The sequence below is a fragment of the Pyrus communis genome, chromosome 13 (genome assembly GCF_963583255.1).
Source record: "Pyrus communis chromosome 13, drPyrComm1.1, whole genome shotgun sequence".
NCBI classification, from domain to species: Eukaryota; Viridiplantae; Streptophyta; class Magnoliopsida; order Rosales; family Rosaceae; genus Pyrus; species Pyrus communis.
Genome location: NC_084815.1, coordinates 13,508,775 through 13,523,658, shown reverse-complemented (window position 1 = coordinate 13,523,658; position 14,884 = coordinate 13,508,775). Strand labels below are relative to the sequence as shown.

The 14,884-nt window shown below is 34.7% G+C and overlaps 1 protein-coding gene across 1 annotated transcript; it reads left to right on the top strand.

Annotated features, from left to right (window-relative positions):
• Positions 1-10,687: 10,687 nt before the first annotated feature.
• LOC137713885 (protein RGF1 INDUCIBLE TRANSCRIPTION FACTOR 1-like) lies at positions 10,688-12,821 on the top strand. The gene is made up of 4 exons (XM_068453237.1): positions 10,688-10,878; positions 10,988-11,170; positions 11,420-11,638; positions 12,070-12,821. Exons 1-4 carry the CDS (start codon positions 10,876-10,878, stop codon positions 12,256-12,258), a joined length of 594 nt encoding a protein of 197 aa, XP_068309338.1. The 5' UTR covers positions 10,688-10,875; the 3' UTR covers positions 12,259-12,821.
• Positions 12,822-14,884: the final 2,063 nt, after the last annotated feature.

Below are 14,884 nucleotides of genomic sequence, written 5' to 3'. Positions count from 1 at the left end.
TATCATGCTTTTCAAAGTTACAAATGCTTTGTCAATGCTTATGATTTTCACAAAACTTAATGATCTTTGTGATGCATCTCTATCATGCTTTTCATAGTTAAGGAACATGAGAAGAATAATTTGCTTGCGTCGCTAAGTCCAATTCAATGAACTTAGGAAAATCTAAGAGTTAATTAGTGTTGTTCACAGTTAATTTGGAGCATTGTCATTCATGGTTTATGAGAAGAATAACTGGAAATCGACTTGTATGCATATGATTCATGTGTGGAGAAGAATCCTTTAGCTATCCTTTCATCCATATTTCATTCACAACTTTATTTAATTTTTGCCATTTACTCTTGTTTTTATTAAATTCGTCCAAAATCCCCTCAGTCATTAATGTTTTGTTGTTAGTTTAACTTAGTTTTTAGTTTTATAAGTTTAATTTGTGCTGATTAGCATCCCTTCTAATCTCCAGAATAGAACAATTCCTACTTACTCGTACTACGATTGCATAATTTATAGGATTTAATTTGTGTGTTAGTTTCTACCACATCACAAATTGGACAAATCATCCAGGCATGTAGACACGGATTGCCTCAAGATGACCAAAAAGGTGGTCTCAAGATGACCTATGCAATGAAAGCAGCAGTGTTAATCAATCACAATCATTTAGTCTAAATTGCAATTTTTGTTCCAACTTTCATCAAAAGTTGCATGTGAGGCTCACACATATAGGGTTAAAATATGCCTGACTACTTTTTTGGATTAAGAAACGACGTTTTAATTTGCCCATGCATGTAAGAATCAATTTTTGGAAGGAAAGGAATAAAATTATATTGAAACTTTATATCAATTAGTATTTTAAGGAAAATGTTAGGGAGATTATATTTTTGTAGTACATTGATTTACAATATGATGTGTACATGTCACGTCAATTAATGATTTATCTCATTGAATGTTGGTTGTATGGAATGAGGATCCTTCTTTGAATCCTCTTTGTGAGGATCCTGGGGATCCTTTAATCGTGTCCATTCATCATACATCGTGCGGCCATAAATCATTTTAAATTTTTATTTAAAATTAAACACAAACAGTACTTGACGAAAACTGACTACACAATGTACGATAAACAGACACGATTAAAAGATCCCTGGAATCCTCTTTGAAGAGAATCCTCATTCAGTTGTATGAGTCACTTGCCACATGTGATGGTACATCAATGTGGTATAAATATGTGGTCTCCCTAGCATTAATCGTACTTTAAACATCATTTTCGAATATCTTATCACTTCGTTCAATGGGTTAAAGTTTAATGGCACATTTACTTACTTGATATGAAGATGAGGATGAAGATGAGAAATTCCCTAACATAGTCAGTAAATTTGCTTATAATCACAACTACATTTAACACCTTTTGCGACAAACAAACCTACGTCGTGCAAAGAAATAATTTGTTGCATAACAAATTGGGTGATAAAGCCTACACTTGTCCCGTAAAGCTCGTGAAGATAGGGTTAGAGCAACAAAGAAATATAAGTCGTCGCACAAGAGACTTAGACCTGGTTTGGTACTGAGGTGATTCTGAAAAAAGCTGCTATCAAAAAAAGCTGGGAGCTGTTTTTGTGTTTGGTAAACACTCAGCTTCAGCTTTTTTTCACAGTTTTGGGTGAAAAAAAGCCAAAAACAAGAAGTTGCAAAACCCAGCTTTGAAAAACCGGTTTTTTTTCACATCTGTTTTACATAAAAGTTTACCCAACACTCTAATACTGCTTTTTTTTTTTCAAAAGCACTTTTACAAAAAAGTTTACCAAACACTCTACGGCTTTATTTCACAGCTGCTTATTCTCACAGCACAGCAGAAGCAGCTTTTTTTCAAAGCACAGCAATACCAAACCAGCCCTTAGACCTAGTTTGGTACTGAGGTGATTCTTAAAAAAGCTGGTATCAAAAAAAGCTGGGAGCTATTTTTGTGTTTGGTAAACATTCAACTTCAGCTTTTTTTCACAGTTTTGGGGGAAAAAAGCCAAAAACAAGAAGCTGCAAAACCCAGCTTTGAAAAATCGGCTTTTTTTCACATCTGTTTTACATAAAAGTTTACCAAACACTATAATACTGTTTTTTTTTTTCAAAAGCACTTTTACAAAAAAGTTTACCAAACACTCTGCTGCTTTATTTCACAACCGCTTATTCTCACAGCACAGCAGAATCAGCTTTTTTTCAAAGCATAGCAATACCAAACCAGCCCTTAGAAGGTTGGTTTTTTTTTTTTTTGAAACGAACGACGGTGTCTTCGATATCTTTCATCTGTGTTTTGAGTCTAGAGAGTCTCACCCATCTTTAGCTCGCAAACCTTTCTGAAAGTCTTTCACTGATGCGCATATCTTTAGGACACTATCCCAGAACTGATCCATGAAGTAGGCATCTTCATCAATTGGTGTGATGGCACGATTGTTGGGTGATCGTCCAGGAAAGGTTTCCATGTTGGTACACTGATATGGTCGAAAGGAATATGAGTTCACTCTTAATTGAAAGCACCCATTATTAGAACCAAATAACGCACCACGTCGGATGGTGGAGGCACAAATTCGAGCAACTTGCAAAATAGAAAACAATTGTGAGAAAGCCTAAGATCGGGGGGAGGGGGGAAGGTGTTGGCCAAAGACTCTGACGGTCAAGTTAGCAAGCAGTTTTAGGCTCAAGCAGTGGACACGAGAATTAGAGTATTGAGATTGTGTTAGCATAGCCGAACCCTAGATGCAAGTATTTATACTATGGGGAGAGTTTTAGGATATAATCCTCGTTCCAAGTCGGGAGAATCCTAGAGGATATCTACAAGTAGATATTGCATCCTCTTAAGAGTTGTGATTACTTGCAGCGCATACCAATCCCTAGATTGTAGGAACTCCAAGACTTATAAGAAATCTAATTGTGTCCATAACCAAGTTAGATCTCGTGTCTTGTGGAACAAGCATGGTTATCCAGCGAAGTCCCTCGGACTTTGCCCTATTGCCCTGGAACAGGGTGATGGTGGCACCATTGTCCCATCTAATCTAGCTCTGCTTGGAGCTGGTGAGTCTATTACGGGACTTTTGAGGTATCAATATTCGGATCAGCCTTACTCCGACCCTAAAAAAACCATGGTCCCACAAATTGATCAGGTGAGCATGATTCTTTTTCAGAATAGCCATATCCGCCAATTCGTTAACAACATAACAAGAGGGGAAAGAAATCTCGTGTTATATACACTATGTAATTGGCACATGATTTCGAACGAGTTGTTTGAATTTCATGTGAAACTATTTTTACGAACAAATTTCACGTGAAATTTAGATTACGTTAAAGTGACACGTGCATGCCTTTTTCGTTCCATAAAGATTGTGGAACATGCATGCCTTTTTCGGTCCTTTGATTTAGAAATTAGTCTTAAACAAGTTGAACTCCACCAATATTTTAGTGAAAAGAAAGTGTTGCATACTCCCTCCGTCATACCTTAAACTTTATAACTATAAAAATGAGTAAAGTATAATTAAGGATGTTGTCATTGGCATTCTGGAAAGAAGATAAGAGTTAGAAAGAGTGTCCAATAAAATTTTTAAGGTGTCAATAAGAACACCTTTAAACAAATACTACACGAATTAAAGTCAATTGCTTTATCTTTTAGAGAGATAATAAGTATTTAGAACTATACAGAGAAATTATCACATCAGTCAAAGTACAAATTTTCCTTTGGATGTTAGCAGCCTCCTTAAACTAATCCGATCCCTAGCTTTTGTATATAATTTTAAATTTGATTCATCAATCATGAAGTTATAAAGTTTTTTTTTTTTTTTTTTGAAGTTTTGAACCCAAGTGGTGCGGCCTAAGCAATACAAATGAAAGCAACTTACGGATGGAGACAAAAAAATAAAAAGAATCTAAGATATACATAGATTATTACTAATACAGATGGCAAAATTTGAAAACGAGTCTTTGGAGAGATTTTTCAGTATCTTTGAAACACGACATAACACATTACATGTCATTATACAAGTAGTGAGATATTTATGTTAAAAAATTAACAAAAACTTAAATAATAAACCTAACTTCTCTCTACTTATACAATAACACGTAATATATCACTTGTGTTCAGGACACAATGAATGATTTCTCCTCTTTACTAGTCTTTCGGTTGGGCATCCAGTGAGCTTTTGAGTCTCATCTCTCCGCAGAATATGCATCGGTTTCACATCATTGTCCATGCCTTGCTAGCTTCCTTTTTCCTATCGCCTTTCTTCTTTCACGGGCAAAAATAAATGCTTTTTCATGAAGGTTAAAGGGCTTTGTCTATCTTTCTCAGAAGTTTCATATTGTTTTACATGAAATAGTACGTTTCTTAAGAGCTAAGAAGTTAATAAAAAGACAAAAGGACGTTATCTAATAGATGATCATATATCCATGATATTCTGATACTTACTCGTGTAATTCTCACAAGAGGGAACTCAAAAATTGACAAGATTTATATCTCGTGTCTTTCTCAAATTATACTCGTGTAGAGATGATTCTTTCTACCATACAATAATTTATACACATTATGCATTACACATTTAGCTGTGATTTATCATTTTTATAGTTCATACAGAACAACACACTATTAAATTGTAAACAAAACAAAAAGTTACAATATAAGTAGATTTGTAGAAAGTTGTACAAAAAATTATTAATTCTATATCACGAGAGATAATAAGCAACTGATTTCCATATTGTAAGAGCTTCATCTAAGGTGATCAATTTCAAAATCATGAAAGTGGTATTAAATTATTGATAATTTGACAACTATTGAATTAATAGTCTTTATAAATCTTAGGACCAAATGAGTGGCTTATAAAGTACTCATGTCTTAGGTACCACAATGTTATTTTTAATCGCATAATTATTTCCCAACACTTTTAAATAAATGTTTAAATATTATGTTCGGTAGCTAATTATATTTGATATCACAGAGAATTTGTCAAAGGAAATGATAAGATGAAGTTTAATATATGATAAAAATTCTTCTTTTTTGGGTAAATTACATTTTACCCTCTCAGGTTTGTAGTCGATTTCAATTCTTAATAATATCTTTAAAACATTTCAATTTCATACATTTACTTATCATTTTATTTCAATTTCATACATCCGTTAGAAAATCTGTTAAGTAAATCATTAAGTGATGACGTGGCAATTATGGGATTCACATTTGTGCCACGTGACAAAAAAAATAATTTTTTATGCATTTAAAATATAATAATATTTACCCTATTAAAAAAAATAAAAAGGCAAACAAACCCCGAAACCCCCAACCCACTTCTCCATCTCCTCCCGCTTCACCTACATCCATTCTCTCTCCCCAGACGCACTCCTCCCTCTTCACCTCCCATCCCTTACAAATCATAACCTTCACCCTTCTTCTCCAATTCACTTGTGTCCCCTCGCCGCCGTCTTTCTCCTCAAACTCGCGTCCAGTCAATTAGGAGCGGTGGGTCGGAGGCCATGACCGGATCAAGATGAAGGTGGTTCAAAGATGCAGCCTTGGGTTCGCCGATTCAGAGTTTTCAAATGGCGACAATAATGGTAGCCATTTGTGTGGGCGAGCTTCTAGTGCACAAGGTCGGAGAGCTCGATTCATGGTGGTGGATTTTGTTAGAATCTAGACACTATGATCTCTATTGTAAGGAGTGAAGCGAAAAATGGAGATGAAAGATTTCTGGAAAATCTCAGAGAGTTGTAGAGAGGATATTCACACAGAGCAAAAATGCTTGATTCATTCACACTCAGCACACAAGGCATGTGCAAGAATAAAACCGTTGGGAGGAGAGAGAGATTATCTCTTACAAAGTTCAATCTCCACCATTCATATAATCTACCCTATAAGATAGCTACAAATAGCAACACACACTACTATCACTAAGATTACATCTTAGTTGTCCAATTGGAATATAATCCAATGGCTCACATTTAAACCTAAAATGCTAAAAGTTATGCTAATATTTCTCTAGCACAAGCACTTATATTCCAACAGATTTAGGGTGGGAAGAAGAGTGTGAATTTTTTTCCGATTGGGCTAGGGTGGTGGTGGGTCGAGTTCCTTGGGGTAGGGGGATGAAGAGGGAGGAGTGGGTCTGGGGGGAGAGAAGGGATGGAGGTGAAGAGAGAGGAGATGGAGAAGTGGGTCGGGGGTTTATGGGTTTGTTTGCGTTTTTTTTTTTTTATTTTTTTTTTAATAGGGTAATTATTATTATATTTTAAATGCATAAAAATTATTTTTTTTTACCACAGGGCACAAATGTGGCAATCACATCAACACAAATATGGATCACATATTTGTCACGTCATCACTTAACGGTTTACTTAATACATTTTCTAACAGATGTATGAAAATGAAATAAAATGGTAAGTAAATGTATGAAATTGAAATGTTTTAAAGATGTTGTAAGGAATTGAAATTGATCTCAAACCTGAGGGGTTAAAATGTAATTTATCTTTTTTTTGTTTTTTTATATTGGAGTATTTCATGAATATAAAATACATGTGATCATAAATGTCTGCTCCGATAACCTTAAAAGCTAATGAGAGCTAATGAAGAATTACAAATATCATCTCTGCTTCTCTCATCGTGAAAGGCTAATGACATTTCCAGAATCAAACCTAGTAAGAATGTCAACCAAGTAGAGCCCCATCAATATATTGTCGAAATAAACTGCCGAGCTTATTTAACTAAACAAAATCAAACTTCAACAGACTCGTATGTATGTATGTATGCATGTATGTATGTACAGGTATATCAGGCCCTTTATCCAAATGAATCCCATTTTTGGGTTAAAATAGGGACTAGTTGTAGACTTTTAGAGCACACTCTACGTCGAATTCAAACAATCCGAACTGTCTGCTCTGCAAGTCTTAATTCATAGATCATCATTGCAAAGATTCAATTTAATCCGAAACAATTTGACTATTTAATTATCACATTGAAATTTCATTATTTCATAAAGAACAAAATATTCGTCAATTTCTTTGAACTCCATTAGATGCATCAAATATATCTGATTTGACTAGTATTTTGCAAGAATGATCTATGAGATAAAAATTAAAAAAATAGACGGTTCGGATCATTAAAGTTCGATGTGATGTGGGTCCAACAATTAATCCCCATTTTCATTAAAAAATGGGCATCACTTCTTTAAAGGCTTTATATATATATATATATATATATATATATATATATATATGTATGTATGTATGTATGTATGTATGTATGTCTGTATGTGTGTGTGTGTGTGTGTGTGTGTGTATTAGTTGTTCTGCGCCTAACACTTAGGAAATTAAATATGTAGGACTTACTACATGTAGTAGTGTCTGGCATTGATATATCAATACACACCTGGTGATGCAAGTACTAATCAAGACGTTACATCTTAACAATCTAATAATGCGTTTGATCACTAGCTAGGATAGAAATTCAAAAAGGGTGTCTTTATTGGCAACCAATTTTAAGTTAAGTTCACTCATATTTTAATTAAACTTAAAATTTTCATTTTAGCCTTAAACAAAAGGACCCAAAAAAAAAAAAAAAGCATTAATGGAAAGCTATATGTTGGATTAATCACATTCGCACAACACCGTGAGTGACAAAGATGCACAAATTCATTAACTTGTAAAAGAACACACAACCATGAGTAAGCCTTGGATCGGGGGAGAAGGGGTTGTGTGTGTGTGTGCGTGTGCTGGTCAAATGCTCTTCGATGGTCAAGTTAATAAGAAATATTAAGATTCAAGTAGTAGGCAAGACAATAAGTAGGCAGAGATTTCTTTACCAGAGATGAACCTTAGAATGACACATTTATACCAGTCGAGAAGATGACCTTTTACGATAGTAGAATTCGTATTAAACCGGGAGAATCCATGAGGATATTTAGAAATTAGATATTGCATCCTCTTTTGAAGGTGATTACTTGCAGTGCACGCCAATCCTTAGAACGTAAGGACCCCAAGTTTATAGGAAACCTGCTGATTCCTTGCTGGATTAGTTTCCCGAATCTTTTGAAACAAGAATGGTCTATCTCAACAAAGTTGACGAAGTTCGCCCACTTATTCTGGAATATGATGATGATGGCATCATTGATCTGTTTAGTCAGTTATGCAAAGGAGGCTGTTGAGTCTATGACCGGACTTCTGAGGTAGTTCTACTTCGATTCATCTTACTCCGGCCCTGGAACACCATAGTCCCACAATTGCTCCTCATTAGGCATTGGAAATGACTTGTTCCCCCTGAGGATGGGTAGTTACCCAAAGACCATGCCTTTCAGAGTAAGTCGGAATACGTACCGTTTTCTTCCTTTCAAATGCTTGGCATCTTAACTTTTTCAAAAGGCTGGATACTTGAAGAAATATTTAAAAAGTTAAGACCAATTTAAAATAACACTAAAATTGGAGGATTTTAGTTACTTAATCATTGAAATCAAGTATTATGTTATCTTATTTGTTTTGATAAACAAGATCATCTCAGATTATTCTTATTCCCACTCAACTTCTCTTTCCGTATACTCTTGGGCAAAATAAGAAAAACACAAGCAAATAGTCGCGCCCAAAACACTATTCAAGTGATCACTTTTCTTATGTTTTTATAATCTTCTCAAGATGGGTGGAAAGAAACCCATGCAATTGGTATTGTATTAATTGGTGTTGTCCCAATGAGCTTGATAGGTTTTAACTTGCTGTTACAATTAATTCAAACGTTTGGTGCTCTTCCACTGAACGAATACAGAAATAGTCATGGATAAATGCAAGTGAATGAATTGGGTCAACTCCTAGCATTTTAAAAGTTTTCAATAGACAATTACTAATGTTTTCAATAAGTGTGTATTTGTGGACTGAATTGGGTTAACTTGTTCAATTTTACAAGTTTCTAAACAATGATTAGGTGAACTTGTAACCACCAGTAAATGGTCCTCTATCATAGTAGTGAAGAGGAGTATTATCCTTGCACCATATCATGGGTTCAAACCTTGTTGACTCTCTAACATAACATCTAATCTAACAAATCTATCGTTTGACCCAAAAAATAAAAAATAAAATAAAATAAAACTTATTACCTCTGTGAATTTAACTTAGTCAAGCCACCCATTAAAAAACCCTCTATTTGCCACTTAGTACTACGGTTTAGTGGTTCCTCTTCACTTGTAAGTGAGAGGTCTTAGGTTTGATTATCGCGAAAGGAAAATTTGAACCGTTATATTACTAGCTCATTGTAAGACTTGGCTCATCTCACACCTTAGTGTAGATAATATCATTTGTTTTAAAATAAAAAAGTAAAAAAAAATCCTCTCTTATATTAAAAACAATAAAAAGGGAATTAGAAATCATTTCCTACCGACCATCTTATTATCTTTTCAAGTGCTGGAATCCATTCGAATAATGCCGGCTTTATAATCGTACTATATTTTGAAAAATAAATATATAAACAAGGCTTGAAATAACTCATTCTTGGTGTAATCAACGTATTATAAAAAATTCTTTCGACATGACATTTTGCCTAAAAGGAAAATGCTAAGAAAATTATTTTTTTAGATCATATTTGAAAATCATATATGATGTAGCAATTGACGATTTTAAAAAAATTCTTTCTCAAGTGTCATCCTACCTAAAATTATGCATTTAAAGAGCCTTGCGTGACCAACCAAAACGTAAGCAGTGTAATCTTGTTTATTATTGGATTAAAAAAAAATGTAATCTTGTTTATTAAATAGTCAACAAGCCATGGCTACATTTACTTGGCAACGCCCATGCAATTTCCTAATATGGCTTTGTTTATCTTAATATGATAGTCTAGTTCCACCCATGCATTTTCCTTCTGAGATAAATCAACATAACATGTTCCAAAATATCATATATTTTTTGAGAGTTGTGTTCTTTAAGAACCTGGACGACACGTGAAAGTAAACCCAGAACTTTTCATTTTTTTTCTCTAAGGAGTTGCTATTCACATTTTTTTGCTGGATCACTTATCATAATTATCAAAACCATATTTGGAAAGCATAAACTTAATCACATCCATTGCATCCTGCTTAAATATTGCCTAAAGAAATTGATAATTGAACAACATAACATGTGCGACTATCTTTTGAAGTATAATAGGGGGTGGGGAGTCGTTAAGCCTCATAATGGACTAGCCATAATAATTTCGGTTTTGGTGAGAATCGAAACTAAGATCTCTTACTTACAAGGGAAGAGAAATATTGTTGGACCATAATACTAATTGTCAAATACAAATATTTTAAAAGGGAGAAATTTATGTTGCACTATCTTGAAAACAAATTCATAATGTTATAAAACCATCATTTTCTTCGCTATTTACCCTCTTAAGCTTCATCAATTAATTGATGATTCCTATAATTATTGGACCGACCATGTTGAGCCACGTGTAAAATATGCCACGTGGAGTGAAATAAGGGCCAGATCACACTTGATGAACAACTAATTCGCTTAAGTAGAGACGCAAAGAAGATCCAAATTAGCGTAAGCGCCAAACCTACCCATCTCTCTCAAATCCATCCGACGGCTGCCCCTTTGCTTCAGCCACCACGCCCAATCCTCAGCCGTCCAATCCTTAAGCGCTCTCCACATTAGTTTATCAGCCTTGTCTCCCAGTCTAGGCGCTGTTTTGTTGTTGAAGTCTAAGTTGCAGGTCGTTTAGGCTTTTCCTCTCTCTCCTTCTCTCTCTCTCTCTCTCTCTCTCTCTCTCTCTCTCTCTCTCTCTCTCTGCATTTTCCTCTGCAAGTACTCTGAGCCTGCAAATTTCACCGTTTCGGCCATTGGGTTCACAAAAAGTTCCAAGCCAAGCAAAAGCATCACATTTTTCTAGATACCGATTTGCTCGCAATGGTAAAGTTCTTGTCTTTCTTTCTGATAAACGCACCCCATTTGGTCATTTTTTCTAATATCCCCCATTTCCATCTGCATTTTGACTTTTTGGGTTTCATAAATCTTACAGGACAGGACAATGCTGGTGCCGCCATGGCTGGAGCAGTTGCTCAACACATCATTCTTCAGAGTCTGCCGTACACATGGAGACGCCGCCAGAAGTGAGTGCAACATGTTCTGCTTAGATTGCAGTGGAGACGCTTTCTGCTTTTATTGCAGGTCCTCCGGGCACAAAGATCACCAAGTCATTCAGGTAAAATCCTGATTAATTTTTCCACCAACCCTCTTCCTCTATCTCAACATTTTTTTTTTTTAGAAAGCGGGTTAGGCCAGTTTGTCAGGTTAATGTCTCTACCGCCTTCCACCAAGTTCAAATCCCCTTTTTCGATTAGAGTGGTTTGGGGTATCACATTGTTCGAAACAAAAAAACCAAAATTTCCCCATATTTTTGTTGGCGTTGTGATATTCAAGTTTCATAATTTTTTTGGTGGGTTTTTTGCAGATAAGGAGATCTTCATACCATGATGTGGTGAGGGTTTCAGAGGTGCAGAAGGCATTAGACATAAACGGAGTTCAGACATACGTGATAAACAGCGCCAGAGTTATGTTTCTGAATGAGAGGCCTCAGCCGAAGGCTGGCAGTAAGGGATCTCCCCATATATGTGAACTCTGTGGCAGAAGCCTCTTGGATCCTGTTCGTTTCTGCTCACTCGGCTGTAAGGTTAGCATTTCATTAATTTTATTTTATTTATTTTTCCAAAAATCAAATTCAAAAACAACCCTCTTTCTCTTGCTTGCTTCGCTTCACATTGTGCTCATAAATTTATTCCCACATTTATCTAATTTCCATCACTATCACCATCATTTACCCACCACTGACAATGATCATTCTCATGAGCCACCACCACATTTTATCACATTCATTAAATTGGAATTTTTTTTACGAGAAGTGATTTTTGCACTATGTTCTCTCTGGTTTTTCTTTTTTCTAATCATTAGATTGAATAAATTCAAGAAAAAAACAAGGGACAGAAACACAAAACGGAAATGTGAAAATCACGACCCTTTTAGATTGGTTGATGGAGTGTAATTTTGTAAATAAAAGTTACCATCTGTCTTAATTTTTTGTTATTTTGGTTGGCAATGGTGAAGCTTGCGGGAATAAATAGAAATGGGGATGCAAACTTTACCTTAGAGGCGAAGGATGAGGAGGCAATGGGGAGGAGAGAAGAGTTGCGTGAAGGCTCACAACAAGACATATGCCCGCCCACGCCGCCTCCACCTCCTTCCACAGCAAGAAGAAGAAAAGGCATTCCTCATAGGGCACCCTTTGGCTCCTAATTTGCTCAAATGCCCTCCAACTTGAAACAAATTTTTTTCCACCCCAGCATTGCAGTCTTTTTGTTCAACAAAGTGAAGGGTGCAAACTACAAAGCCTTTGGAATTTGAGGGAGGTCGAGGTGGAAGTGGGTATCAAAAGAAAAGAAATGGGGGTACATTGGTATTGGGGTATGGAATAGGATCCTATCCAGATTTTTTTTTTGTGAGGATCCTAAGAATGAGTTCATCTTATTCGTTCATCAATCATCTTGCGGTCAGAAATTATTTTAAATATTTTATTTAAAATATAACACAAACAGTACCTAACGAAAGTTGACCGCATGATGTACGATTAACAAATAAAATGAATTTATTCTTACAATACTTACAAAAATGATTCGGAAAGAATCCTTATCCAACATTATTAGGGTATAGGAAGAAGATAAAAATATATTCCTTTTGGGTTTTGGGTGGCAAAAAATAAATACTCAGAAATTATCTCAATTGTGATGAAAGATGCAATAATGCATAATCGTTATTGATAGTTGCAAGGTGTACATGTCAATTAAGAAATTAAAAGCAAGTCTTTGTGGAATCCGATTTTTGGTTTTCGTGGGCCCACCCACCACATGGGCGCCGATTACACAAAGAAACATCATCTTTTTGTTCTTTAATTCAATGATAATGGGGCTAATCAACTTTATACGGTCGTCTGCCTAAGTTTGGGGTAAATCCACATTGTATTTGTGTTCCTATCCATTTCTGCCGATGTGACCAAAGAACCTGCAAAAACCATTGCTTATTAGTAAGAACATGAGTATGTAACGAGTTGTAAATTTGATAGTTAATTGACAACCAGCATAATTTCTTTTCAGTTTAGCGTAAACAAAGTTGAGTTAAATTTCGATCAACTCGTCAAAACATGATTTAAAATGTGAATGTACACGAGCCAACCCACCAACTAATGACGGAACCAGGGTGACAGAGTAACTTGGCATGGAAACTTGAGTCAGGCTGTTGGGATGACAGTTTAGTCTAATTTGAGGTTAAAGAAGGTAAATTCAAGTAGAAGTAGTGTCTATAGAGTGCAAATTTTGCTCACCACCCTCAAGTGGTGGTAATGCTCACTAACCTATTTATCACCGTTAGATGAGTTTGAATTTTAAGATTTGTGCCTATCTACTAGACGAATCTCGAAATTCAAATTTATCTAACTGTGATAAATAAGGTGATGCCTATATATCTAACCTTCCACGTTGTTTCAAAATAACAAGCTCAACTCTTAGGCCTGGCATTTATGTTGTATTTCTTGTGTGCGTATCGTTTTCGTGTCGTACTCAATATATTAACGGATCTTGTTGTGTAACACCTGTTAAAATGAACGAGTAATATGACATGACCTGAACTCGACACGTTAATGTTAATGGATAATATGACCTGACTCGTTACCTGTTAAATAAAATATATTTAAACAAATAAATAATCAAATGAAAAACTTAATACTATATGGCTATATACATACCACATCATCACTTCCATATCCCAAAATAAGAGCCTAATGAAAAAGCTTAGTATTCGCACTTATAAATTAGTTATTATAATTTTTTTTAATGTGTTTGGTAATTTTAAATTACTTTGATATTTTTATTTTTTAATGTTTTTATAATGCTTTAATCTCACTTTTAAGAGGGTATAATATGCATGAGTATGATTGTATGAGAGAGAGAGAGAGAGAAAAAATCTTTGTTAGGTCGTTTACAATATTAGTTTTGACAAAAAATATACAATACTAGTTGATTTTAATTTTGGACTACAAGTCAAGTAAATTTTATCTCAATAATGATAATAAGAAACTCTTATGATAAAAATAAATAAATAAAACTTAATTTTTTAAAAACTTATATAGAATAATAACAATAATAATAATACAATAATACATATTTAATATACAATATATACACTATGACTTTATGACTACTGTATTTATAGTAAGTTTTTTTCAGTAGTTTAACTTTAAAATCATCAAAATAATTTTTTTCTTAATGGGTTGAAATGGGTTACTTGGGTGTAACCCCGTTAAGGACTTGTTATTAACAGGTCTTTTACGGGTGACTAGATAACAACCCGATTAATTATCATATTGACCCGAAATCGTTTATTTTATGTCATTTTTGTATCGTATTAACGGATCATATAAAAAATTATCAAGTCTATCAACTCTCATAATGAAGGATCATGTAAACCCTTTTACATGTGTCAAAGAGTTTACCTTAAACTTAAAGTATTGTACCAAGTGATAGGAGAACTTTTTTCAATGGCAAAGACAGTGACCAATGTTGGTTGTGGCACCGCCTAAATTTTGTAAAGAAGGGGAGTGCAACATGTAGGTGGGGCGGATGGGGATTGATAGGTACTAAGGGATCACATGGTGTCTCTTCAACTATTTAACTAAGAAGTTAGGTGTGGTATTAACATTTATGATATAATTAGTGTGATCATTGACCTTTTTTCTATACATCATGATTGAAGCTGTATCAACCCTCCAATGTTTTTTATGTTTTGTTAGCAAAGTACAATGTACAATATATAGTTATTTGGGTTAAGACCAAAAACATTTTATTCCCTTAGCTTTTTTATTTTTTTTTTA

Coding starts and splice junctions, on each gene's coding strand:
- LOC137713885 (XM_068453237.1), top strand. Junction 11,171..11,419: donor AAGATCACCAAGTCATTCAG/GTAAAATCCTGA, acceptor GGTTTTTTGCAG/ATAAGGAGATCTTCATACCA. Junction 11,639..12,069: donor TCTGCTCACTCGGCTGTAAG/GTTAGCATTTCA, acceptor GCAATGGTGAAG/CTTGCGGGAATAAATAGAAA.